Source organism: Puma concolor, chromosome E1 (genome assembly GCF_028749965.1).
Source record: "Puma concolor isolate L17-30 chromosome E1, mPumCon1.1.hap2, whole genome shotgun sequence".
Lineage (NCBI taxonomy): Eukaryota > Metazoa > Chordata > Mammalia > Carnivora > Felidae > Puma > Puma concolor.
In genome coordinates this window covers 42052058-42076395 of record NC_141680.1, presented here as the reverse complement: position 1 = coordinate 42076395, position 24338 = coordinate 42052058, and the positions used below count along the sequence as shown (strand labels likewise).

The 24338-nt window shown below is 60.3% G+C and overlaps 3 protein-coding genes across 3 annotated transcripts; all 3 read left to right on the top strand.

Annotated features, from left to right (window-relative positions):
- The first annotated feature begins 391 nt into the window (after positions 1–391).
- Positions 392–7239, top strand: LOC112854010 (keratin, type I cytoskeletal 42). The gene is made up of 8 exons (XM_025917447.2): positions 392–1058; positions 2869–2951; positions 3080–3236; positions 4370–4531; positions 5115–5240; positions 5495–5715; positions 6759–6808; positions 6931–7239. The coding sequence occupies exons 1-8, from the start codon at positions 540–542 to the stop codon at positions 7026–7028; spliced, it is 1416 nt and encodes a 471-aa protein (XP_025773232.2). The 5' UTR covers positions 392–539; the 3' UTR covers positions 7029–7239.
- Positions 7240–9046: 1807 nt separating this feature from the next.
- KRT17 (keratin 17) lies at positions 9047–14071 on the top strand. Its single transcript, XM_025917540.2, has 8 exons — positions 9047–9561; positions 10644–10726; positions 11103–11259; positions 11857–12018; positions 12438–12563; positions 12656–12876; positions 12990–13015; positions 13843–14071. Exons 1-8 carry the CDS (start codon positions 9130–9132, stop codon positions 13935–13937), a joined length of 1302 nt encoding a protein of 433 aa, XP_025773325.2. The 5' UTR covers positions 9047–9129; the 3' UTR covers positions 13938–14071.
- A 7002-nt stretch (positions 14072–21073) lies between these two features.
- On the top strand, positions 21074–24135 carry KRT16 (keratin 16). Its single transcript, XM_086687305.1, has 7 exons — positions 21074–21775; positions 22251–22333; positions 22475–22631; positions 22725–22886; positions 22979–23104; positions 23410–23630; positions 23727–24135. Exons 1-7 carry the CDS (start codon positions 21230–21232, stop codon positions 23803–23805), a joined length of 1374 nt encoding a protein of 457 aa, XP_086543431.1. The 5' UTR covers positions 21074–21229; the 3' UTR covers positions 23806–24135.
- Positions 24136–24338: the final 203 nt, after the last annotated feature.

Genomic DNA, 24338 nt, shown 5'->3' with positions numbered 1-24338 from the left:
GGCGGGGGGGGGGGGGCGGTGCATGTGCTCTCTCAGGGCCACATTGTACCTAGGAGAGGGTGTCATCCCAAATCTTTCCACCCTCTCCCTGGGGCTCAGGAATGCTGGTTGGGGGGCCAGACCAGCCTCCGTGCTCCAGGCTTGTGGAGCCTTGTTCTAGGCCCTGTCTGGCTCCCAGGGCTGGGTTCTCCGGACTGCCCCCAAGGATGAGCTCAGCTGCCTAATTGTGGCCGAGAATGGAGGTTCACCCTACCCCGGGGCTGCGGCTCCAACGCCACCTTTGTTTCCCAACAGACAATGGGCTGCTAAGAGGCCACCTGTCCAGGCCAGGCGCTGGCAGGGGATGGGGCCCGGGGGATGCACTCGGCATGTCCAGCCTGAGCCCCAGGCCCTGGGCGGCCGGTACAGAAATAAATTACATGGCTGGGGTTTTGGCTCTGACTTCAAGGGCCGGGGGCCCAGCCCCGTTTTAGCCTGGCTATAAAGAGCTGCCTGGGGTCTCTGTCCAGACCAGACCCTGCTCCTGACTTGTGGACACCATGGCTGCCACCACCACCAGCATCCGCCAGTTCTCAACCTCCGGCTCTGTCAAGGGCCTGTGTGTGCCGGGTGGGGGGTTCTCTCGGGTGTCCTCGGTTCGTGTGGGGGGCGCCTGCCGGGCCCCCAGCCTCCTGGGAGCCGGCAGCTGTGGCAACATGTCGGTCACCTCATCCCGCTTCTCGGCGGGCTTGGGGGGCGGCTACGGCGGGGGCTACACCTGCAGCCTGGGCGGGGGCTTCGGCTCCGGCTCCGGCTTCGGCGCGGGCTTCGGCTCCAGCTTCGGCGCGGGCTTCGGCTCCGGCTTTGGTGCCGCGGACGCCCTGCTGGGTGGCAGCGAGAAGGAGACCATGCAGAACCTCAACGACCGGCTGGCCTCCTACCTGGACAAGGTGCGTGCCCTGGAGGAGGCCAACGCCGACCTGGAGGTGAAGATCCGGGACTGGTACCAGAAGCAGGGGCCGGGGCCCGCCCGCGACTACAGCCCCTACTTCAAGACCATCGAGGACCTGAGGAACAAGGTGTGTGGGCCAGCCAGCTCCCTGCCCTCTGCCTTGTGTCCTTACTACTTGCTTCTGACTCCCTCCCTCCCAACTTTGGACCTTTTCCAACATTTCTTCTCTTCCCTGGGTCTCCATCATTCATTGGTTCCTTCCTTCATTCACTTTCTCACTGGCATGACCATGGAAAGTCACTCTGGGGGTCCCTGAGGGAAGGAGCTATGTCTTCCTGCTCAGACTGGAAGCTCCCAAGGGAAGGGATTAAGTGAGTCTGAAGGAGAACACAACACATACCCACATGCTCATGACCTCTAAGAGCACGACCTTGGCATTCTGTGAACGGGGTGCCTGGGTCTTCTGCACGAGACCCGCCCCGGAGGGTCCTTTGGTGCTGCAGCCCGCGCCACCCCGAGGCAGGTGAGAGCTAAAAGAAATGCCGGGATGTTTAGGGGAGGCCAGGCTGGGGCCTGCTCTTTCCTGGTAGGGAGCCAGGTCTGGTGCTGCCCTGTGAGGGGCTTTGTCTGCTCCTTCCCGGGACCTCGGCCAGGAAGGGAATTCCTGCAATTGCCCCCTGGAAGCAGAACGACTGGGAGTGCCAGATCAGATATGGGCCTTGGTCTGAGCAGCAGGGAACCCAGGGGAGCCCTGGTGAGTCAGCGTTCCAAGCTTCGGGGTCAGCCAGCTCCTCACCACAACCCCCCTGTGCCCGAGCATCAGGCCTCCGCCCCTCTGAGTCACTGTGCCCCTTGGGGGTTTTCACAAGGGCCCCTTGCTAGGCCCAATCAGCCTCCTGAGCAGGGAGGTGGGTAGGAGACGGGTCTGTAGGCCACTGAGGCCAAGGATGGGTAACAACTTGGCCCTTGGGCTCACTCTGGAAACGGAGACCCAGGGTCACTTCACAGGGCCCCGAAGGGGACTCTGAGGCCCAGAACAAGGCTATTGGAGCTACTTTTTGGCTGCTGAGGCTGTTTCCTCTTACACCTTCTGCACATCAGCCCTCAGCCTTAAAAGCTTCCAGATTCTTCCCAGCTCATCTGCCACCTCCACTAAGACCTCCTCTCTTCTCCCTCTGGGCAGCATTTAGGGGCCTCCCTCTCCTTCCGCCCACGTGGCTCTGGAGTACAGCCTCTCAGCTTTTCTGACGATAACAGTGACAGCAGCAGTAATAATAACTGACCTTCTGCCCCCTCCAGAGCCCCTTCCCTGCTCTCATTTCAACCACTCAGGTGACCCTGGGGGAAGAGAGAACTTTGCTTTAGGTTTGAGGTGGGGCTGGTCATAATCTTGTTAACTAATTAATTAATTAATTAATTGCCTAATTAAACCAATGTTTCTTGGGGGCTGACTCTGGGCCAGGTACTTTGCCCAGGGCTAGGGATTCCGAAGAGAGTGATACAGATATGGCCTTGTCCCCCTGGAGCTGAGTCCAGTGGAGGAAATGACCAAAAAAGTTGTGGAGAAAATCACAGTTGGGAGAAGTGTTGTGAAGGAGATGGGCAGGGAGGAGGTGTGACCGGAAGGAGGCACACACACATGGGGTGTGTGGAGGAGGGCTTCCTGGAGGAGGGGGCAACCGAGCCTAGAGGTGATCTCAGTTGGGGAAGAGAGAGTGAGGTCCACGGGAATATTATGGGTCTCTCCTGACCTCATGGTTACCTGTGCCTGGGCACTGCGCCCTCACCACTCTGTGGGCCCTCTCACAGGGTGCCCCGAGGGGGAGATTGCGGGGCCCTCATCTCCTCTATCTGGTCCACTCACCAAAAGGGCTGCAAGAAGGGTGTTGCGGGGCCTTCCCAGGGTGCTTGCTCACGCAGCCCACTGTGCCTCCCAGATCCTGGCGGCCACCATCGACAATGCCAGCTTGGTGCTGCAGATCGACAACGCCCGTCTGGCAGCTGATGACTTCCGCAACAAGTGAGCCTGCGCCTCCAGGGTTGTCCCCCGGGGGCGGGTGTTGGGCCCGGCTCTGCACACCAGAGCTCTCTGTGCGTACAAGGGGGTGTCCTGGGGCGCTCCTTGGCTCATGCCTCCACCCTTTCCAGGTACGAGACTGAGCTGAACCTGCGGATGACCGTGGAGGCCGACACCAATGGCCTGCGCAGGGTGCTGGATGAGCTGACCCTGGCCAGGGCCGACCTGGAGATGCAGATCGAGAATCTCAAAGAGGAGCTGGCCTTCCTGAAGAAGAACCACGAGGAGGTGAGGCTGTCCTGGAAGTGTAGGAGAAACTCACCTGGGAACAAGCAAGGCTGGGGCTCCCAAATCTTCCTGGGCCAAGGCCATGCTCTCAGTCTAGTTCTGGCCCTGAACCTGGGAGACCCTCAGGGGGCCCTGCACGAGGCCTGGAGGACCCTCTCCCCCCAAAGATACTTCCCTTGTCCCTCAAGGCACGACCTATTGAATGGTGGCAGTTAACTATCTGATGAGCAAATCAGTCTAAGAACACGCATGCTAATTACTCTAATTAATTGTAATAGTGATAGTCATAACAACAACCAAAATCTGCTCAGCACATTACAAGTGATTCATGGCAATTATCTCAGCTGATACTGACAGTGGCCCTGGGAGAAGGGTGCTCTTTCCTTCCCTCACCAGTGAAGAGACTGAGGCTCAGAGAGGTGAAGGGATTTATCCAGAGCAGCACAGGTCTTTCTGACCCATAGCCACACACACGTCTGACGCCACCGCTTTGCCACCTTCTCCCACCTCCCTTTTTCAGAGAGTCTTGGAGTCCTACAGACCCTAAGGCTCAGCCCAAGGGTCAGGATCCCAGACCCTGTAGGGGGACTAATGAGCCTCCGGCTTCCTTCTGGGCCAACCTCTGGGCTGGCCCACGCTAGGGGAGTCTAATCTTGGAGAAGCAGGAGCCCAGAAAGCGTCTCCACTTGGCTTTGAGGCTGGTCATACAGATTGCGTCCCCGCCCCAGCAGATTAACATCTCCTAGCAAGTTCTGGTTCTGCAGATGCCAGCATGGGACTGCTTCCCCTGTGCGGTTGGGGGCAGGGGACGAGGCGGGTGGTCAGGGAGGTGAGTGAGGCTGTCCCGGCTCATCCCCTGATGGGCTGGGGAGTTACCATCTCTCCTCGCCCCACACACATTGGAACTGGGCAAAGTCCATCTCTGAGTGAGAGTTGGGGGAGATGGTCCATATTCACAGCCCTGCATGTTCAAGACAGGATCACATCCACCACCATCTTCAAGGGGAGGAGCCATTGGGCTGTCTGTCTGTGTCTGTCGGTCATTGGTACCCATCTCCCTGAGGGAGAGAGGCCCGGCCCCAGGGTTTCTCCCTGGGATGGCCCTGGTGAGCTCCTGTTCTGCTTTTGCCCAGGAAATGAACGCTCTGAGAGGACAGGTGGGCGGGGACGTCAGCGTGGAGATGGACGCCGCCCCCGGCGTGGACCTGAGCCGCATCCTGAACGAGATGCGCGACCAGTACGAGAAGATGGCGGAGAAGAACCGCAAGGACGCTGAGGACTGGTTCTTCAGCAAGGTGGGTGGCCGTGCGTGAGCAAGTGTGAACTTGCTCCATACGTGTGCTGGGTCCTGAGAACAGGCTGGAAAACTTGTAGATCACAGCTGTCCCAGCTGGAAGGACCTTTGGAAACCAGTTGGACCCACTGCTCATGTCCAGATGCAGATTGTGGGGCTCAGAGGGGCCTCAGGCTCACACAAGCCATGCTGCGGCCTGGGGAACGGATCCAGGGCCCGTCATCCCTGTCTGGGGCTTCCCCCAGCATATTTGTAGGTATGTGTGTGTTTGGATGAATACCTCATGCCCTTAGTAAACACACACCTAGCAGCTACAGTACCCAGGACAGTAACAGGCACAAAGAGAGTAAAAGCTGTTTTTGCGCAGTGCTCAGTAGGACTATTGAGTGCAAAGCACGGTGCGTCCACTGAGTCCCAGGGTGGGCACAGAGGGTGTCTGTGTGTGGGTGTGTTTGCAGCCCCCAGAGCCAGGGAGGGGCTGGGGGAGCAGGTCGGGGAGGTCAGGGCTCGGAGGTGGACCCTGTCCTCTGCCCCACCTCTGCAAGCCTTCTCAAGCCCCTGTGCACCACCCCCCAACCTTCCAGACGGAGGAGCTGAACCGTGAGGTGGCCACCAACACCGAGGCCCTGCAGAGCAGCAGGACGGAGATCACAGAGCTCCGCCGCTCCGTGCAGAATCTGGAGATTGAGCTGCAGTCCCAGCTCAGCATGGTAGGGCCTCCGACCCCCTCCCTGGCCTGTACCTGTCACCCCAGGGTGGGCCCAGCCTCCTAGACTTCCATTCGGAGGACCCGAAATCCCCACCCAGCCTGTCACTTCACATGGGTCCCTCTCTGCCTCTGTTACTGCCCCATGGTGCTGGCGGCACCCGCAAACCCACGCGGATGCGTCCCCCTTCTGGGTGCTGCGCCCTGGAGAAGGGTCCCAGCTGGGTCTCACCCAGCCACCCGTGCTTTGGCCCACAGAAAGCATCGCTGGAGGGCAGCCTGGCGGAGACCGAGGCCCGCTACGGGGCCCAGCTGGCCCAGTTGCAGGGGCTCATCAGCAACATCGAGCAGCAGCTGTGTGAGCTCCGCTGTGACATGGAGCGCCAGAACAACGAGTACCAGGTACTGCTGGACGTGAAGACACGGCTGGAGCAAGAGATCGCCACCTACCGCCGCCTGCTGGAGGGCGAGGACGCCCAGTGAGTGGGGGCACCGGGGCACACGCTTGGGTCGGTCGGGGGCCGCTGCATCCAGGCAGGGACGTTTGTGCTGGGGAGGTGCAGAGGTCTGCAGGAGGTGACACTGGCAGATACTGGCAGGGGTCCCGCTGTGAGGAGCATTGAAGGCCGAATGAAAGCGTCTGGACCAGACGGTGTGGGAAACGGGGAGCCACGGAGGGATTTTGCACAGAGGAGTGGTACTATCATCGAGATGTCTTAGAACGTTCGCTCTGGCTGCATAGGGAGAAATGCATCAGAAGGGCCCTGGTGGGGGCAGGGAGACCTGTCTGTCAGGAGGCAGGAGCAGGGAGTCGGGCCAGAGAAGCCCTGCTGTAAGGCGGGGGTGGAGGGCAGGGAGAGGCAGGTGGTGGGTGGAGAGGATGTGTTGTAGTTAAAAACAGCAGGGCTAGATGCCTGGACGTGGGGGCGAGCGTGGCTCCCTGGCGGGACGCAACACGTGTTGAGTGAGCCCACGAAGGAGCGGAGGACGATGACCCTGGGTTTCTGGTTCTGATGACTGGCTGGTGATGCTATTACCCGGGATGGGATAAGGAGCCGGGTGGGTGGTGATCTGGCTTGGAGCTGGGAGGGTACATCCGGGCCCCAGTGTAAAGGGGCTGAGAATGTCCTGGGATCTCCATGCTAAGTCACACATTCCAGCTTTTTGCTCCCTGACGATGGCAAAGCGCACCTATAGTCTAACCACTCTCTCTCCCGCTTTAAGAGAGTCTGTTTGTTGGGCCCTTTGGGATATGGAAAAACCACTTGCTCAGCTTCTCCTTGTAAATCCCTGGTTAGCCACAAAGTGCCTCTGGGCCTCCTGTGGGGGTGTCCCCTTTCCTTAGTCCTGCCCACGGGGCCGATGCCCTTTGACCCTTGTGGTATTCTCAGCTGTGATTTCTCTCTGGTTCGCTGGGACCCCTCTCCCCTCGCCCTAGTCCTCCCCAGCAGCTCCTTCTCCACGGGGCCGGGCTCCTGGCCCGCACCCCTGCACTGACAGGTCTCCCTCTCCCTCCCTGCAGCCTGGCCACCCAGTACTCCTCTTCCCTGATCTCACAGCCCACCCGGGAAGGTAAGAGCCTGCCCTGTCTGGCCCGAAGGGAGTGGGGAGAGGCCGGGGACCCGTCTGTGCGGGAGACTGGGGGAGGGGCTCGGGCCTGAGATTTCCTGTGCCCCCTCCTCCACTGCCTGCAGCCACAGTGACCACCCGCCAGGTGCGCACCATTATGGAGGAAGTCCAGGATGGCAAGGTGGTCTCCTCCCGCGAGCAGGTCCACCGCTCCACACACTGAGGCCCCTTTCCACCTGTGACAGCCCAGCCTCGAGGGTCACGGGGGAGCCATCGCCTTGGGCTCCCAGCATGCTAGTGCCGCACCCTGAGTGCCCATCTGGGCCACCAGCCAAGAGCTGTTGCCTTTCTGTATCTGTTTCCTGCAGCCCCTCACCGAGGGTCCTCCTAGAATTGCCCCAGTGTCTGCTATTAAAGCTTTGCCTGAAGTTCAATGCCTCGTGTGATCTGGTCCAGTCATTGGCTTGGGGCGGTGTGTGCTGAGGGACTGGGGAAGAGGACAGTTTGAGGGCTTGGGTGACACTTGTCACCTGCAAACCTGTTCTGTCCGCCTCATCCAGGCCTGGGGGGCTCCCGGGAGGCCAGAGGGAAGAAGGCAGGAGATTGAGGGCAAAGGGATGGGAGAGCACATCGAGATGGGAAAGTTTCTAAGAACCAGCCCGTGGGTCCCCATGGGCTGGTCCGCGGGAGGGCCCCATAGACTTTCTGGGGAACCACACCCCTTCTAGAGAACTCCCTGCCTCAGCCTGGGGCAGGTCTGGGTTCAAGATCAGGGGGAGAAAGGCTGGGCAGGGGGGCTTTCTAAAGGCACGGTCCAAGGTGTTGATGGGTGAGAGGGGGTGGCGGTGGCACGGCCAGCCCAGGAAACCAGCTTGGCCCAGCTCGGGGAGTCTGTGGGGCGGGGTGGCTGCTGTGTGTGTGAGCGTGGGGGGCGTCCTGTTTGCTCTGGTGGCTTGGCAGCTGCCGGGCTGTTGGGGAATCTCTCTCAGCTGCTAGGAGGGGATGTCTGGGCCTGCCTGGGAAGTGGAAGCCATCAGCAATCTGGGACATGGCCACATTCCATTCAGCGAGCCTGCCGGGACCCCGGGACCCAGGGCTGGGCTGAGGGTGGTGGGCAGGGCGGGTGGGGGCCCCATGAGAGGACTGGGGTGGGCTTTTGGGGGAGGCTTCGGGGTGGGAAGGACTCGCTGGGGGTTCTCAGGAAGACCCTTAGGCAGTGTCCTTTATATTTCCATCTGGCCGGCACTTGAGGTGGCTGCCCCTCACCTCACCCTGAGGCCTCTTTGGGTACAGGAGGGATAAGGAGAGTGGCCAGGGGCACGGCTGTCCTTTCACAGGGAGGGTCTCCCCCCACCCCCCAACCCCCCCACCCCCGGCTTGCCACTTAAGCTCTCTACTTAAGCTCTTCCTTGCCCACCCTGGCCCAGGAGGGAGGTGGGGAAAGGTTAGAGGGGCAGGCTGGGTCCCTGGGGTTTCCAGGGATAGGGGCAGTGTGGCCAGATGGAATCACAGCTCCTGGAGCTGGTGCCAGGGCTCTTCAGAGGGCGGGGGCAGCGTGTCGGGGGCTGTGGGAAGTGTTGGGCTCTGTGGCACACTGGGGATGAAGGAAGCAGGAGCCCTGCCAGCCCGGTTCTGCGGTCAGATGGGCCAGTGGGACACTATCCCTCTCGAAGTTTCCTTATCTGTAAAATGGGGTGGTAACCTGAGAGTCGCTGTGTTGTGTGGTGAGCCTAGTGGGCTTAAGTCCAGTGTCCAAGGTGGGACAGGGTCTCAGTCCTCACCCTCTCCCCAGCACCCAGCCCCGGGCCAAGACTGTGGTGTGGCATGTGGTGAAGGAGACCGGCCATAGGCTGGGGTCTGCCTGGTTCCCCGACCGGTTTCCCTGCCAGACACGGGGGCCCGGTGGGCTGGGCTGGGGTGGCAGCTGCCTGGGAGGGCCCGGTGACGGTGACGTCCTGCTTCTCCTCTTCTCCGTATTAGGTCATGGGAAAGCATAGCTGGAGGGCCTGCCTGAATCACAGGTGACAGGCCTGAGACCAGAGACATGCACTCGCGCAGACACCCAGCACGGGGGTTCCGGGAAATGAGGCAAAGCCCCGATGGTGGGAGGGGAGGGGGCTGGCAGCCACCTGGGAGCTGGCAGGCAGCCAGCAGTGATGAAAGCCCAGGAGAATGGAAACAGAGGAGCGAGCTTGTTGTAATCGCTACGCCCACTTGTCGATCTATAAAGGCGGCGGGCGAGTCCCGGCAGCCACAAGCACCTCGGACCTCTCTCCTCTCTCGCCCTCTTGTTCTGTGCCTGCCTGCCACCCGCCGCTGCCACCATGACCACCACCATCCGCCAGTTCACCTCCTCCAGCTCCATCAAGGGCTCCTCTGGTCTGGGGGGCGGCTCGTCCCGCACCTCCTGCCGGCTGTCTGGCAGCCTGGGCCCTGGCTCCTGCAGGCTGGGGTCTGCGGGGGGCCTGGGCAGTGCCCTCGGGGGCAACAGCTATTCGAGCTGCTACAGCTTTGGCTCTGGCAGTGGTTACGGCGGCAGCTTTGGGGCCGTGGACGGGCTGCTGGCGGGTGGGGAGAAGGCCACCATGCAGAACCTCAACGACCGGCTGGCCTCCTACCTGGACAAGGTGCGCGCCCTGGAGGAGGCCAACACTGAGCTGGAGGTGAAGATCCGGGACTGGTACCAGAAGCAGGCCCCGGGGCCCGCCCGTGACTACAGCCACTACTACCAGACCATCGAGGACCTGAAGAACAAGGTAGGGCCTGCTGGTGGGACAGAGCCTTTGGGGGGCATGGCCTCTCCTCCCCCCCGTCTGGTATCCTTGACCATGGCCTGGAGTCAGCCTAGGGGGCTGCCACGGGCTCTCAGGGAGCCGAGGACAGCTTGGCTCTGGGTTGGCCTCTGGGAACCCACCTTGGAGCCACTGTGTGGCCCACATTCCCCTTTACAGGGGGGCAGCAGTCTGGGCCAGGGACAAGTGAGCCTCATGGAGCTCCTCTGAGCCTCAGTTTCCTCAGCACAGAGCTTGTTGCCGCCACCTCATGTCATTGGAGGATAAGATGAGTGGATGCGCGTAGAGGCTGGGCCCATGGGCTGCCAGATACGTGGGCATCTCTCTTCTTGAAGCAAGAGGGGGATTTTGGGTGATGGTGGGGTGAGGGATCTAGTGAGTTCAAGACGGCACCTGCTGGGAGGAGGAGGTGGAGACAGGGGGCGGGACCTCAGGAAGGCCTCTGTGTGTCTTATTTGGGGATTTTTCTGGCTTCCCCATCCCTCCCACTGTCCCCTCAAGAATGGGGTTCAGCAGACCTCCAAGGGCAGAGCTGCCTGCTGGAGTCTGGGGTTTGGGCCCAACAGGGGTCGTGACTTCTGATTTGGAACTACTCGTTGGTGAGGGCTCTTGTAAGGGCCTTTTGGGGGAGCCTCTCAGGGGCACCATCTCCTCAATTGTAAAATGAGGGGGTTGTTCACATCTGTTGCTCTGTCTGGGATTCTGGGACAACTTCTGCCCCAGGGGATCTCTCCCATTCCTCTCTTCCCAGCTGGGCACTCCCAGCTGGCTGCCTGCTCTGGTTGAAGGGAGCCTGGCATGGGGGTCCTTGTGGGAGGAGGCAGGTCTGGGGGTGGGGAGAGGAGGCAAGCTTCAGTGCCTCAGACCCCTGCCGGCCCCTCCTCTGCCAACAATTACTGCCTGGTAAAGGTGAGCGGCTGGGCAGGAAGAGAGCCTTCCTGAAGACAGCCACAACCTGGCCTCCAGGCAGGAAGATCCATCTCAAAACCCTGGTCTGGGCTGAGCTACTCCCTACTGACAGCCTTACCACTTTCCCATCTCCCCAGATCCTCACGGCCACCGTGGACAATGCCAACATCCTGCTGCAGATTGACAACGCCCGCCTGGCAGCTGATGACTTCCGCACCAAGTGAGCCTTGGCCAGGGGGCTGGGAGGAACCGGGGCCCCCCTCCCCACCCCAGGACCGCAGTTGCTATGGCAAGGGCCAGCAGCTGGGGTGGGGGAGTCCACTGCTTAGTCATGGATGTGGCAAATGCAGCAAATTCTGAAGGCCGCTGGGCTTAGGCAGAGAGAGGGAGGCGAGGCAGGAGGCAGAGAAGAGAGAAGCTAGAAGCCCGGTGGGGGTGGGGCTTGGCCCCGCAGGGTCCCAGGGCCCTGAGGCGGCATTCTGCTTCCGCTCCACACCCCCACCTCCATGGTGCCTCACCAGCAGAGGCCGGATGCTGGCCAGGACCTGGGCCTGCGGGTCCAAGCATCGAGACTAAGTCTCTGTTTCCTTTTGCAGGTTTGAGACGGAGCAGGCCCTGCGGGTGAGTGTGGAGGCCGACACCAATGGCCTGCGCAGGGTGTTGGACGAGCTGACCCTGGCCAGGGCCGACCTGGAGATGCAGATCGAGAACCTCAAGGAGGAGCTGGCCTACCTGCGGAAGAACCACGAGGAGGTGAGGTGGTGGGGCAGCAGGTCAAAAAGGCTGCGGAGGGGGTGGCAGGGTTCTGGGGCTGTGCCAGGGCGGGGACCGAGGGAAGAGCACAGAGCAGGTGCTCCAGGGCTGGTCACCTTATGGGGCAGCCCTGTTTGTGGAGCCCTGACCCCCTAGTCCCTTCCATGTACCACCTTGTTTCCCTGAATCTGGGGACCCTCCCAGGGTCCGCAGAGGCCCCTTCTCCCCATCCTGGCCTCCCTCAAGAGGACAAGGGGTTAGTGAGGAGGTCTCCTTGTTCTAGCCCAAACCCTTGAACCTGGACCCTATGTGGAAGTTTGGGAATTCAAGGGGATGTCTTAGGTGTACTGGCCTAAGAATTAGATTTTATTTTTGGAGAGCCCTTTGGAGAGTCTAATGGGGGGGGGCATAGAACCTGTCCTTAGGGAACCTCCAGTCTGATGGCGGAGGCAGAGCCCATGCAGAGCAGATGAACAAGAGTCAACAGGAGGGGCAGGGGGTAGAGGCAGAATGAAGGGGGGCTCCTTGGGAGGGGTCTGGAGAGTAAGAGAGCAGGACAGGTCCGCATGCCCACACCCACACCCCCCTCCCCCACAGGAGATGAACGCCCTGCGAGGCCAGGTGGGTGGTGAGATCAACGTGGAGATGGACGCCGCCCCCGGCGTGGACCTGAGCCGCATCCTGAACGAGATGCGCGACCAGTACGAGAAGATGGCAGAGAAGAACCGCAAGGACGCCGAGGACTGGTTCTTCAGCAAGGTGGGGGCTGCTGCGGCCCGGAGGCCTCTCCCAGCGGATGGGGGGCAAGGACTGAATCCCGACTGATGGCCAGTACCTGGCATCTTGGGGGTGCCCTATCCTCAGTGAGCCACATCGACCCCATGGGATCAGGGTCACCCATTGCATCAACAGGCCAGGAGGTTTCTGGGCTTTGGAAAGTGGGATGCTGGTGAGAAGGCACACTGCCCCCACAGTTAGGTTTGGGAGGGGGCTGAGAGGCCCAGCGGAGATCAGGAAGGTGACCGTGTCCAGGGGAGTTATGGGGGGTGGGGAGAGCCCCAGGTGCCCGTGTGGGCACAGCATGGGCCCTGGGCTGATCATACGGAGGCCGTGGGTGTCATCTGACTTGGAGAAGGGATCCCAAGCTCACGCTGCACTCTCCTGTGTCCTGTCTGCAGACAGAGGAGCTGAACCGCGAGGTGGCCACCAACAGCGAGCTGGTACAGAGCGGCAAGAGCGAGATCTCCGAGCTCCGGCGCACCATGCAGGCCTTGGAGATCGAGCTGCAGTCCCAGCTCAGCATGGTAGGGGAGCTGCCAGGCCTGGGGTGCACCAGGGACCCTGGAGGGGGCACTGACCCCCCTTGCTGACTCCTGAGCCTCCTGCCCTCCTGCAGAAAGCATCCCTGGAAGGTAGCCTGGCTGAGACAGAGAACCGCTACTGCGTGCAGCTGGCCCAGATCCAGGGGCTGATCGGCAGCGTGGAGGAGCAGCTGGCCCAGCTGCGCTGCGAGATGGAGCAGCAGAACCAGGAGTACAAGATCCTGTTGGACGTGAAGACGCGGCTGGAGCAGGAGATCGCCACCTACCGCCGCCTGCTGGAGGGCGAGGATGCCCAGTAAGTGGGGGCGGGGGGCCAGGGGCCAGGGGCTGGGGGTCTGGAGTGGGGGTGGAACTCTCAGACCCAAATCTAATCTCCTCTTTCTCTCTCTCTCTTTTTTTTTTCTCCAGCCTGACTCACTACAAGCCCAAAGAACGTAAGGATCTCGGTAGCTGAGGGTGGGGGTGCACGGGGCAGGCAACCCATCTGCTCATTGCTGGGGAGAGTCCCAGGACCTGCAGGGAGTGACGGCTGATCCTCAGTAGGGGTGTGTGTAGAAAGGGACCTGTTAGGGCTCAGGACTGATGCTCAAGGGAATCAGATGAGGGAGACACTAGTCTGATGGGGGCAGGGCAGAGAGATGGTCCTTACCCTAGAGATCCTAGTTTGGGGGCAGAACTGGTCCTAGCCCTGGAGACTCTCCTCTGATGGGGAGATTAGGGACATGGTCTCTCGTGGTCTTTGTTCTTGAGAACCTTACAGATGAGCAGTCCTGACCGTGGGATCTGTAGTCTGAAGGGAGAAAGGGACATGGTCCTTGCCTTCTAGATCCCAGTGTGATGGGAACGATAAGATCCTGGCCCCAGGGAATCTAGTCTAATGGGGGTGATGCGGACCTGGTTCTTGTCTTGGAGATCCCAGTCTGGAGATGGAGACAGGAGCCTAGCCCATGCCCTGGAGACTGCAGAGAAATAGAGATAGACCCCATTGGGTAGCACCCAGTCTTGCAGAAGGACACAGTGGGTCAGGATCAAACCTCCCATCTGGGAAGCTGGACTCCTACAGGGGCACTGCCACAGGGAGGGGATGGGACAGGGAGTGGCAAGAGCAGGAGGGACGAGTGTCTGGATGTGATATTGAGAGGTGAGAAGAGGCAGGGACTGCAAATGGCTGTGGCGGGAGAGCTAGCTCTACTCAGGGAACTGGGGGCTGAGCCAGGGTTTCTCGGCCCCCACCCCACCTCGGAGTGTCTGTCTCCTGCAGCCGTGACCACACGCCAGGTGCGCACCATTGTGGAAGAGGTCCAGGATGGCAAGGTCATCTCCTCCCGCGAGCAGGTCCACCAGACCACCCGCTGAGAACTCTGCTCCTCCTGGCCAGCCCCCCAGGCTCCCCCACTGACCCTGTAGCCTCTGGATTCCCCAGCCTCAACTCCTGGCTTAGTCCCTTTTCCATAACCCCTTGCCTGACCAATAAAGCTTATTGACTCATATGGAATTCATCCTGATTGTAGCCACTGAGGTGGCCCTAGTGAGCAATGGGTGAACTGGGGGAAAAGTGGACACCAACTGTTGTTGACTTGGAGGTCAAGGGTGGTCTAGGATCGGGATAAAGAGTAGGTCTGGGCAGGGCTTAAGGGGCACTTTGCATCTCCGAAGGGTCAGTGATCCTTGGGAGGGTGGTCCAGGCAGTGCCAGACCCAGGGTCAGGCCAGCATACCCGGCGAGGTCCTAGGTGGCCTCTTCTTGCCCTGTAAGTAGGTTTTCTCATCCATAAATGGCTGAGGAGATGTCAGGTGGGAGCCAGAGTCCTAAAGGATGACGCATTCAGTCAATTGCTCCAAGAGGGACATGCCCTTCTCCAAGAGGGGGCAGGGGGTGGGTGGGACAGGAATCAGGATCCTCCTGGAAGAGGCAGGAGCATAAGGAAGGTGGGGGAGGCAGGCGGGGTGGTTAGGGCCCACGTTCCTTTGTGAGTCTCAGGAAATCCCCAAAAGGGGTTGTGGGCACCCCTGGGGTACTCCTTCTGCCTCACCCCAGGAATATGAACTGTAGTCTAGGCTTCTAGAGAAGGCCGAGGGCCCCAGGCAGGTGTGGGAGAAAGGGTGGGTCCTCTCTCAGGGATGTTTCCTCAAATGGTCAGCTGCTGCTCAGGATGGGGCCCGGGGAGAGTGCCAGGATTGCGGGGGGCGGGGGGGGCGTAGAGCAGCACCACCCTCCCCAGGAGCCTGGAGGTGGGGAAGGTGGAGAAGTGCATCCTGGGGAAGGGGGGCAGTCCCTCCCTAGCCACTCCCAGGACCCTCCGGGCTTCAGCACCTTCCATTCTGGTGGCAGGCGATGAGCCAGGTGGGGAGGAGCCCCGACACCTGGAAGGAAGTCTTCCTTTGAGTAAATCTGGAAACCACTGGGCGGGGCAGGCCTTCCTGGTTTTCTTCAGGAAATGAGAAGGGATTGAAGAGGTTAATGAGAGGAAGGGCGCCCCCACCTCAATTTGCTGACAGGCCTGGGACTGTTTGCTGCTGTAAAATCAGACCAGGGCCCATCAAACACTTTCCTAGAGGCTGTGGTCGCTGAGGACAGGGATGAGCCTCAACTGATGGTCCTTCCAGCCCTGATCCAGGGGCCGCTGAGGACAGTGAGTTCCTAGTCGAGGCAGGGACCACTGGCTGGAGTGCAGAGCCGGAACCAGAGCAGGCTGGGAGTGCAGCCTCCGCTCCATCAGAGGCTGGTGTCTCCCAGCTGCCTGACCAGCAATGACGGATGGAGGCAGGGGAGGCCCTGTGCCCACCAGGCCCCGCCACATTTCCAGCCACAACTAGAAGAACCAGCCCTGGGTTGAGGGTGGCTCATTTGGACGGTGATCTCATTTATCTAAATGGCAGCCCCAGGAAGCAGGGAGGGTCTGGGAAGAGGCGCCCCATTGTGTGGATAGGGACACTGAGGCTTCAAGGAGCAGTGACTCAGCTCTTGTCGGGGTCATGCTGGGAAGAGGGGCCCCACCCCCTGCCCCGCCCCGGGTTCTTAGGCAGATTCTGCAGATTCTCTCCCTGCAGATCCTGGGGGCCCACCCCTACTGCTGGGGTGACTGAGGAGGGGTCATAGGGTGGGGTGGCCACAGATAGCCCTGGACTCCGCCCCTCTGCTGGGGAAGAAGCTTCTGCCCACAAAGTGAGTGGGTGGGTGTCTCAGGAGGCCGGAGTGGAGAGAAGCCAAGTGTGGAGAGCTGGGCCAGGAGAGGCAGTGGTGCCTGCTGGGGGTGGGGGTCCTTAGGGGATGGTCCTGGGCCCAGACAGGGAAAGGCCTACCCTTTCCTGGAGTGCTCAGCCCATGCCTGGGAAGGTAGGACCACAGGAGGGAGCGATGGGGGGCTGAGACCTGTGGTCCCCTTGGGGAATTTTGGTGGTTGGACTTTCTTGTTGCACCCCCAAGCCAACCCGGGGTGCTGAGGACGCGTGCCTGTGGCTGGATTGGGCGGCCCAGCTGTGGGACTCCACAGTTCATCCACGCACCCTCCCCCTCCCAACCCCGGCACCAAACACTTCACCCCCCCATCCGCGAACCGGTCTGTAACCACCCTCGGTGCCGCCTTACACACTCTCATGTGATGGACACGCATGATGGGCCTGATGTCCAGGCCCAGGCCAGGAACAGCAGTCGCCAGCCCTTGTGACTCTTCCTCTGCCACACCCACGCCCCAAAAGTATGACTGGCAGTGCTTTCTGCAAGGAGACAATGTGGCAGGAACACTCTGTGGCGCGGCGTCTGTCTGTGCCTCTTCTGCACCGGGCCCGGGGGAAGGAGGAGACACAGGCCCTGGCCTGGAGGGACCCTGAAGGGCTCCGGTTTAGGGGTGGCGGGCAGGGCACAGTGTTGGGGCTGACAATACTCCTTCAGTCCTTATGCGGTGTGGGTAGGGGCGAGGTTGAGGAGAACAGAGGGCGGTTCAGAGCCAAGGCTGTTAACAGAGCTTGATCCAGCCACATGGTCCCCTGAGGGCCCCTTGGTTGTGCAGACCAGTGTGACAGGCTGTGACAGGGCCCACCCTCGGAAGGGGGGCGTGAAACACGGGGGAGTGGGGGGACCACCTACCCTCTGGCTCTCACAGATTCATCCAGATGCTGGGAGCAGTGGCGGGGCCAGAGCCTGGACTGGAAACACGTGTTCACTCCCAGGGAGCCTGCCCCCTCCCTGCAGGCCCCCTGCACCCCCATCACGGCCTGACCACACGGTAGCAGTAGCGGGGTTGTCTCTAATATGCCCTGAGGGCTTTTCTGCCTTGTTCTTTTTATCTGAGTGCCCAGCACAGATCTGGCGCCTGCTTGACTGCACGCTGCTCTGTCCGAGCTCACTGGGGACCTTCTCTTTCTTCACCCTGCCCTGAAGCCTGTGGTTCTGGCTGCCACCATGGATGGGCTGGGGGCCCTGCAGCAGCCCCCTCTCTCCCCTCAGTCCCCTGAGGGCCTTTCCTCCTTCCCTTCTTCCCCCAGGCCGTCTCCTGCTTCCCAGCCTGGCTGGTCTCCAGAATTCCCTATGAGCTCGTAAAACGTCCCCACGAGCAGGCTTGTCCTGGGCGATGCTGATACAGTGGGTCAGAGCAGGGTCGGGAATCTGTGTGGGGATCCTGGTGATCAGTCGGGTTGGGGAGTCATTGCATGTTGAGGCGTGCATTGGCCAATGATATTTCCTGGCCAACTCAGGTATGAGATGACCTCATCATACCTGAGACGGGGTAGGTGAAGGAGAGAGGGAAGAGGCCTGGGTGGGGGAAGGAACCCGCTGCCTGGAGACATGCCAGTTTGGTTGGAGTCTGTGCTCTGTGCCCACAGACCTAGGGCTCCTGGCTCTCAGCAACCTTGGGTAGGTTTGCCTCGCTGGCACGCTGGAAATGTGCCCCTTGGTCTTTCTCTGCCAATTCAGATCTTCTGAGGCCCAGATGGAGCCTCTGTTGATATTCCCTCCTTTATTGCTGAGGCTTAGCGTTGGGTAACACTTACCCAGTGGCATCCTGTGGGCCAAACACCCCAGGGCTTCCTGCCATGCGGTGCTGTATACCCGGCCTTAGTCTTCTGTCTGGGACCAAATGATAGGTTCCAAGGTCAGAAACTATGTCATCATCTTCCCCAACCCCCATGCCCTGGGTGCCAGGCACACGGTGGGTGCTTGGTCTGCAGTGTTGACTGAGTGGGTTGATGGGTTGGTTGGTAACTTCCTGTAGCTTCTCAGCCCGTGCAGATCCCCAAGCATCAGTGCTGGGCTCATGTGCAACCCCACACTGACTCTAGGAATGGTGGAGGGGCAGAGATCCAATTAGAAGGGAGGGAGGTGGGGGCGCCTGGGTGGCTCAGTCGGTTAAGCGTCCAGCTTCAGCTCACGTCATGATCTTATGGTTTGTGAGTTCAAGCCCCTGTCGGGCTCTGTGATGATAGCTCAGAGCCTGGAGGCTGCTTCGGATTCTGTGTCTCTGTCTCTGTCTGCCCCTATCCCCGCTTGCACAAGCTCTCCCTCTCTCTCTCTCTCTCTCAGAAATATATAAACATTAAAAAAAAAAAAAAAGAAGGGAGGGTGGTGGAGGGTGGGCTGAGGCAGAGAAGGAGGACATCCCAGAGACCACAGGGAGAGTCCATGTAAAGCTCAGGAACAGTGCTGGTGCCGGGTTCGAGTTTCTGCTTCTATTTAACTTGGGACAAGTCTCTCTCTCTGCATGGGGCATGGTGGCCTCAAAGGTGATTTTTATTTTTATTTTTTTTAAAGAGAGAGAAAATGTGACCAGGGGAGCGGGCAGAGGGAGAGAGAGAGAAAAAAAATCTTTTTTTTTCTTTCTCAGTCTGACTCAGCAGCATAATGTTCTCTAGGTCCATCTATGTTGCTGCAAGACAGAGAGAGAGAGAGAGAATATCTTTTTTCTTTTCTTTTCTTTTCTTTTTTTCTTTCTTTCTTTTCTTTCTTTCTTTCTTTCTTTCTTTCTTTCTTTCTTTCTTTCTTTCTTTTTTGAGAGAGAATCTTAAGCAGGCTCCACAATCCGCTCAGAGCCCGACATGAGGTTCGATCCCATGACCCGGGATCATGACCTGAGCTGGAATCAAGAGCTGGACACTCAACCAACTGAGCCACCCAGGCACCCCTCAGAGTCATTTTTAGTTCCGAGGGTAATGAGTCTGTGGTTGGACCTGAACTCTAGGCCCATCCTGACACCTGGGATGGCAAGGTTTTTGTCCAAGTTTCCAGGACCCACTTTGCCCATGTTTGGTGTTGGGAGAGGGGAGCAGGAGCATCGGGTTCTGTCTCCCAGGCCTGGCCCTGAAGGCGTGTGTTGGGTGCCAGCTCTGCTCAGACCTCTGGGCCCTGTTCCTACAAGCCGAGTGACTGATGGGGCGCGATATGGCGGCAGCAAAATCCTGGTTATGCTGAGACAGAATTTCCTATTCCTAGGTTCCAGTAATATCACCCAGCAGTGCTCAGGCTGAGGCAAGCCTTCTTCTGGCTCCTCTGGGGGCCACGGAGGCACTTTAGAACAAGGACAGTGGCCAGTTCTGTGTGTCACCCCCCAGAGCACCCTGAAGAATCCTCAGCTTTTGGGTTCAGAGCTCCCTAATCCTGCCTCCAGCCCTGAGGCCAAGGTCATGCCCACTGTGGGAAGAGCTCGTTCCAGGTACTGTGGGAGGTAAATGAGAATGGATGTACCTGGTCCCAGCCTGCAAGGCATCGTGGGCGAGTGGAGATGCCCTGAGCCTGGGTTCTAATCCTGGCTCTACAACTTAAAGCCGAGTGACGTTGGGAGAATCACTCCCTCCCTCTGGGTCTCCCTGTCTCCTCCCGACTTCACAAGGTGAATTCAAGACAACGATGCACGTTGGAGATGCACAGAGAGGGTGGTTGAGGATGGCGGGAAGGGCTCGGACTGGGCCAGCAGACGGGCAGGGGTTCAAACCTCAGCTCGCCGTTGACTGGTGCCTTGGGAAGCCCACTTAACCTACCAGCTCCCTCGTCTGTGATCCTGTGGTGGGAACATTGCCTCTCACAAACTGTGTGGCACGTGTAGGGCACTCCATACAATACTGGAGCACGGCAGATGTGACCAGAGAGGTCACCTTCCCCCTCTTCTCAACTGAACGAAGGAAGCTGTCTAGCCCAGCCTGGAATCTATGGACATTCGAAAGGAAAGCGTTGGGAACAGAGCCTTGGATGCAGTGTGGGGACTCAGAGGCTCCTGGTGGGGTCAGGGGTCACACACGGCACTAATGGCAGGACGGGGACTCCCTCCCACCACAGTTCATGATGGGCATCCACGACTAGGTAGAGCAATGCATTGGGGGTGGGCTGCTCAAAGGGTGGGAGTGTTGGGGTAAAGAGGAGAGGGTGAAGTTGTGGGAGGGAGGTGCCAGAGGGCAGAGGTGGGTGTGAGGAGGCAGGTGAGGGGGCACCTAGCTGCAAAGGAGGCATCGGGAACTGAGGGGCCGGGCCACCATTGGGGAGTGGCCAGTGGGGTTCTGTGTGTAGGTCCTTCTGTGTTGTGTCCTCCACTTCTACAGATGAGAAAACTGAGACCCAGAGGGGCTAAAGGATGGCTTACGCTGCATAGCTTGTAAGGGGCAGAGCGGGGATTCGAGCCGACACCCGCCTGGCTCGATGGTACATACTGGTCCCATGGTACCCAATGCTTCTGACGACTCTGGGGGCTCAAAGGCAGCCTCTGACACTGGATCCGATCCAATAAGGGAAAGAGAGTCAGAGAATTAAAAAAAAAACCAACAACTACTTTTTAAAAAATGTTTATTTATTTTTGAGAGAGAGAAAGAGCACACAGGGGAGGGGCAGAGAGAGAGGGAGACACGGAGTCTGAAGGAGTCTCCAGGCTCTGAGATGTTAGCACAGTGCCTGACGTGCGCCTCCAACCCACGGACCGTGAGATCATGACCTGAGCCGAAGTCGGACACTTAACCGACTGAGCCACCCAGGCGCCCCGAGAATTTTTAGAACTAGAAAGGACTCCACGATCAGGCAGTCCAGACTTGTCACTTTACTGAGGGGACACAGAGGCCCAGAGAGGGGAGGCAAGGGGGCCTCAGGTCACACAGCAAAGCAAAGTTAGACCATGAACCCAGCTCTCCTTATCCAGAGCCGGGCAGGCAGGATCCCCACAGCAAATCCTGAGGCGGCCCCAGGCCGGCATCGGTGAGGCCTTTCTCAGCTAAGGCTGTCACCGTGGGGCAGGGAGTCCTTCACGGGCTGACTCACCGCCTGGGGACGCAACCGCCACAAAACTGCCTGTGCCAAGGCCCCACTGGCCCCTTAGGCTCTGGGAACGAGAGCCGGTTCCCGCCGCCCAGCCTGAGTCACGGCCGACTGGTGTTTGTGAGTTTTTCTCTCGGCCCCACACCCCCGGAGCTGGGTGGGAACTCCGAGCAGCACCCAGCGAAGTGAGTCGACCCCGGGTTGAATAATCCTGATCCGGAGTGGGGAGTTGGACGGGACCTGGTGTGATGAAACGGGCAGGGGAACCCTCCGTCAGCAGTCGGGAGGCCCCGCCCTCCCCAGCGCCTATAAAGGTTCTGGGGGTTTGAGCTGCCCCAGCATCCTCCCAGCCTCCCTGAGCACCTCTCTCTTCTCTCTGCCGCCTCGCTCGCTCGCTCACTCACCTCCCTCCTGGCATCATGACCACCTGCAGCCGCCAGTTCACCTCCTCCAGCTCCATGAAGGGCTCCTGCGGCATCGGGGGCGGCTCCAGCCGCATGTCCTCCGTGCTGGCCGGAGGGTCCTGCCGGGCCCCCAGCGCCTACGGGGGCCTGTCGGTCTCCTCCTCCCGCTACTCCTCCGGGGGGGCCTATGGCCTGGGGGGCGGCTACGGCGGTGGCTTCAGCAGCAGCAGCAGCTTTGGTGGGGCCCTGGGTAGTGGCTTCGGTGGAGGATATGGTGGTGGCCTTGGAGGTGGCTTTGGAGGTGGCCTTGGTGCTGGCTTCGGTGGTGGCTTCGGCGCTGGCTTTGGAGGGGGTGATGGCGGCCTCCTCTCCGGCAACGAGAAGCTCACCATGCAGAACCTCAACGACCGGCTGGCCTCCTACCTGGACAAGGTGCGTGCCCTGGAGGAGGCCAACGCCGACCTGGAGGTGAAGATCCGTGACTGGTACCAGAGGCAGCGGCCCAGTGAGGTCAAGGACTACAGCCCCTACTTCAAGACCATCGAGGACCTGAGGAACAAGGTGTGTGGGCCAGGCGGGCGACCCTGGTGGTTGCGACAGGCCATGGCTTCAGTGGCCCTTAGAAATCACTTTCTAGCATCTTTGTTTCACAAACTGGGAGAGTGAGGCCACCTTGGGGGAGTAGACGGAGGCCACTCCGCATTGCTGGCAGAGGGTCCCTTTTCAGCATCCAGCTGTCCGAGCTTGGCTGGAGCCCTGACTCTCTTATTCCCTGCAAGTGATTTTTGCATTGCTCCCTCAGCTTCTCTCAGCCTGGGGCCGAGGATGGGGTGGTAGGAGCCAGGGGGGCCTCCCTCCGCACACCCTGAGCCGGCTGCAAAAGACACTCAGGCTGGCTGGATGGAAGAGTGTAGGGCCTGACTCGCCAGCCAGGCGACCCTCAAGTTTGGGGACACCGTATCCTCCCCTCTCTGCTCTTCACCCCCGGGCTTTGGGGTCTTGACTAACGAGGCCTGCCCTTTTACCTTCTCTGTAGATCATCGCGGCCACCATCGAGAACGCTCAGCCCATTCTGCAGATTGACAATGCCAGGCTGGCAGCCGATGACTTTAGGACCAAGTGAGCCACTGCTGTGGTGGGCGGAGTGTGGTGCAGAGGGCGGGGGTTGGGGGGGGGTGGTGGGCAAGCGGTGGGGCTGTTGGTTTTGAACCTCAGAGGCCTCGCAGATGGAGCCTGATGCCTCGACCTCTGTCCTGCCAGGTATGAGCACGAGCTGGCCCTGCGCCAGAGCGTGGAGGCCGACATCAACGGCCTGCGCAGGGTGCTGGACGAGCTGACCCTGGCCAGGACTGACCTGGAGATGCAGATCGAAGGGCTGAAGGAGGAGCTGGCCTTCCTGAAGAAGAACCACGAGGAGGTGAGGTCGCTGCTGGTGTTGGCAGCGGGAGGCCGGTTCAGGGGCCAGGAAAGGGCTCAGCTGAGCTGGTCGTCTCCCGCCATCCCTTCCTAGGAGATGCTTGCCCTGCGGGGTCAGACTGGCGGGGACGTCAGTGTGGAGATGGATGCCGCCCCCGGTGTGGACCTGAGCCGCATCCTGAACGAGATGCGCGACCAGTACGAGCAGATGGCGGAGAAGAACCGCAGAGACGCGGAGGCCTGGTTCCTGAGCAAGGTGGGGCTCAGGCGCTCAGCTCTCCTGCAGGACTTCCCAGACAGGGGCCACCTCTAGGGTGCCTCACACCTGCTCCTCTTTTCCTGTCTCAGACCGAGGAGCTGAACAAGGAAGTGGCCTCAAACAGCGAACTGGTGCAGAGTGGCCGCACGGAGGTGACCGAGCTCCGGAGGGTGCTCCAGGGCCTGGAGATTGAACTGCAGTCCCAGCTCAGCATGGTATGAAGGACCCCGGCTCGCCGCAGTCCCCAAGTCACCAGTGATGCCGCCGGCCCCTCAATGTTGCCACAATACAGTTCTGCCCCTCTTTTCCCAGGAGTGGGATGGAGGGGTCATTGTACCCATTATATAGACACAGAAATTAAGGCCCAGAACAACGGAGTGATTTTCTCCACATTGTCTGGCCCATCAGTAGCCCAGCTGGCACCAAAATCCATGTACCTCTCAGGAACATGCCCAGAGGCCTGGGGTGGGGGGGAGCAATGATCACCTCTGTTGACTCTTTCCCTTTCCCCCACTCACAGAAAGCATCCCTGGAGAGCAGCCTGGAGGAGACCAAAGGCCGCTACTGCATGCAGCTGGCCCAGATCCAGGACCTGATCGGCAGCGTGGAGGAGCAGCTGGCCCAGCTGCGCTGCGAGATGGAGCAGCAGAACCAGGAGTACAAGATCCTGCTGGACGTGAAGACGCGGCTGGAGCAGGAGATCGCCACCTACCGCCGCCTGCTGGAGGGCGAGGATGCTCAGTGAGTGCTCTGCCCTCCTTCCGGGTCCTGCCCAGCAGCCCCTGCAGCCCCGCCGCTCCCAGCGCGTCTAACTGCTCCGCCTTTTCTCCCCTGCAGCCTCTCCTCCCAGCAAGCGTCCAGCCAGTCCTTTTCTTCCCACAACGGTAAGGCCCTTGAGGCTCCCGGGTGCCCCTGAGCCCCCAGCCCTCCCTTCTCCCTGTGTGGGGCCTCTAAGCTCCCAGAACCCTTCTCACCCCCTCGCCTCTCCCCCACAGTCTTCTCCTCCTCGTCCCCCTCTGGCCACCAGACCCGGCCCATCCTCAAGGAGCAGGGCTCGTCCAGCTTCAGCCAGGGCCAGAACTCCAAGCACTGAGCTGCCTCTTCCGGAGCCTCCTGCCCGCCCGCCGGCCCCAACCTCCTGAAGGCCTGTGTCAGGGCCCTGTCCTCCCAGCGCGGTCCCCAAGCTGTCTCCCCTCCCCCTCTGCTGGTGGTGGGCTAATAAAGCTGACTTTCCGGTTGACGCAAACCTGTGTGGTCTCTGTTCTTGAACAAGTGGGAGGGGGTTGAAAGTGTCTCCCCGAGGCCTTCTCGGACCCCACAGCCTGACGTGTCCAGGAAACAGCAAAGCTCAGTAATACTGGTGGGGTCTTTCTCGAAGACTCCTCCGCCGCCTTGCCCCCCCATATCGTGGGCGTGGGAGGTGGGACGCAGGAGGGGAAGGAGCTCCCA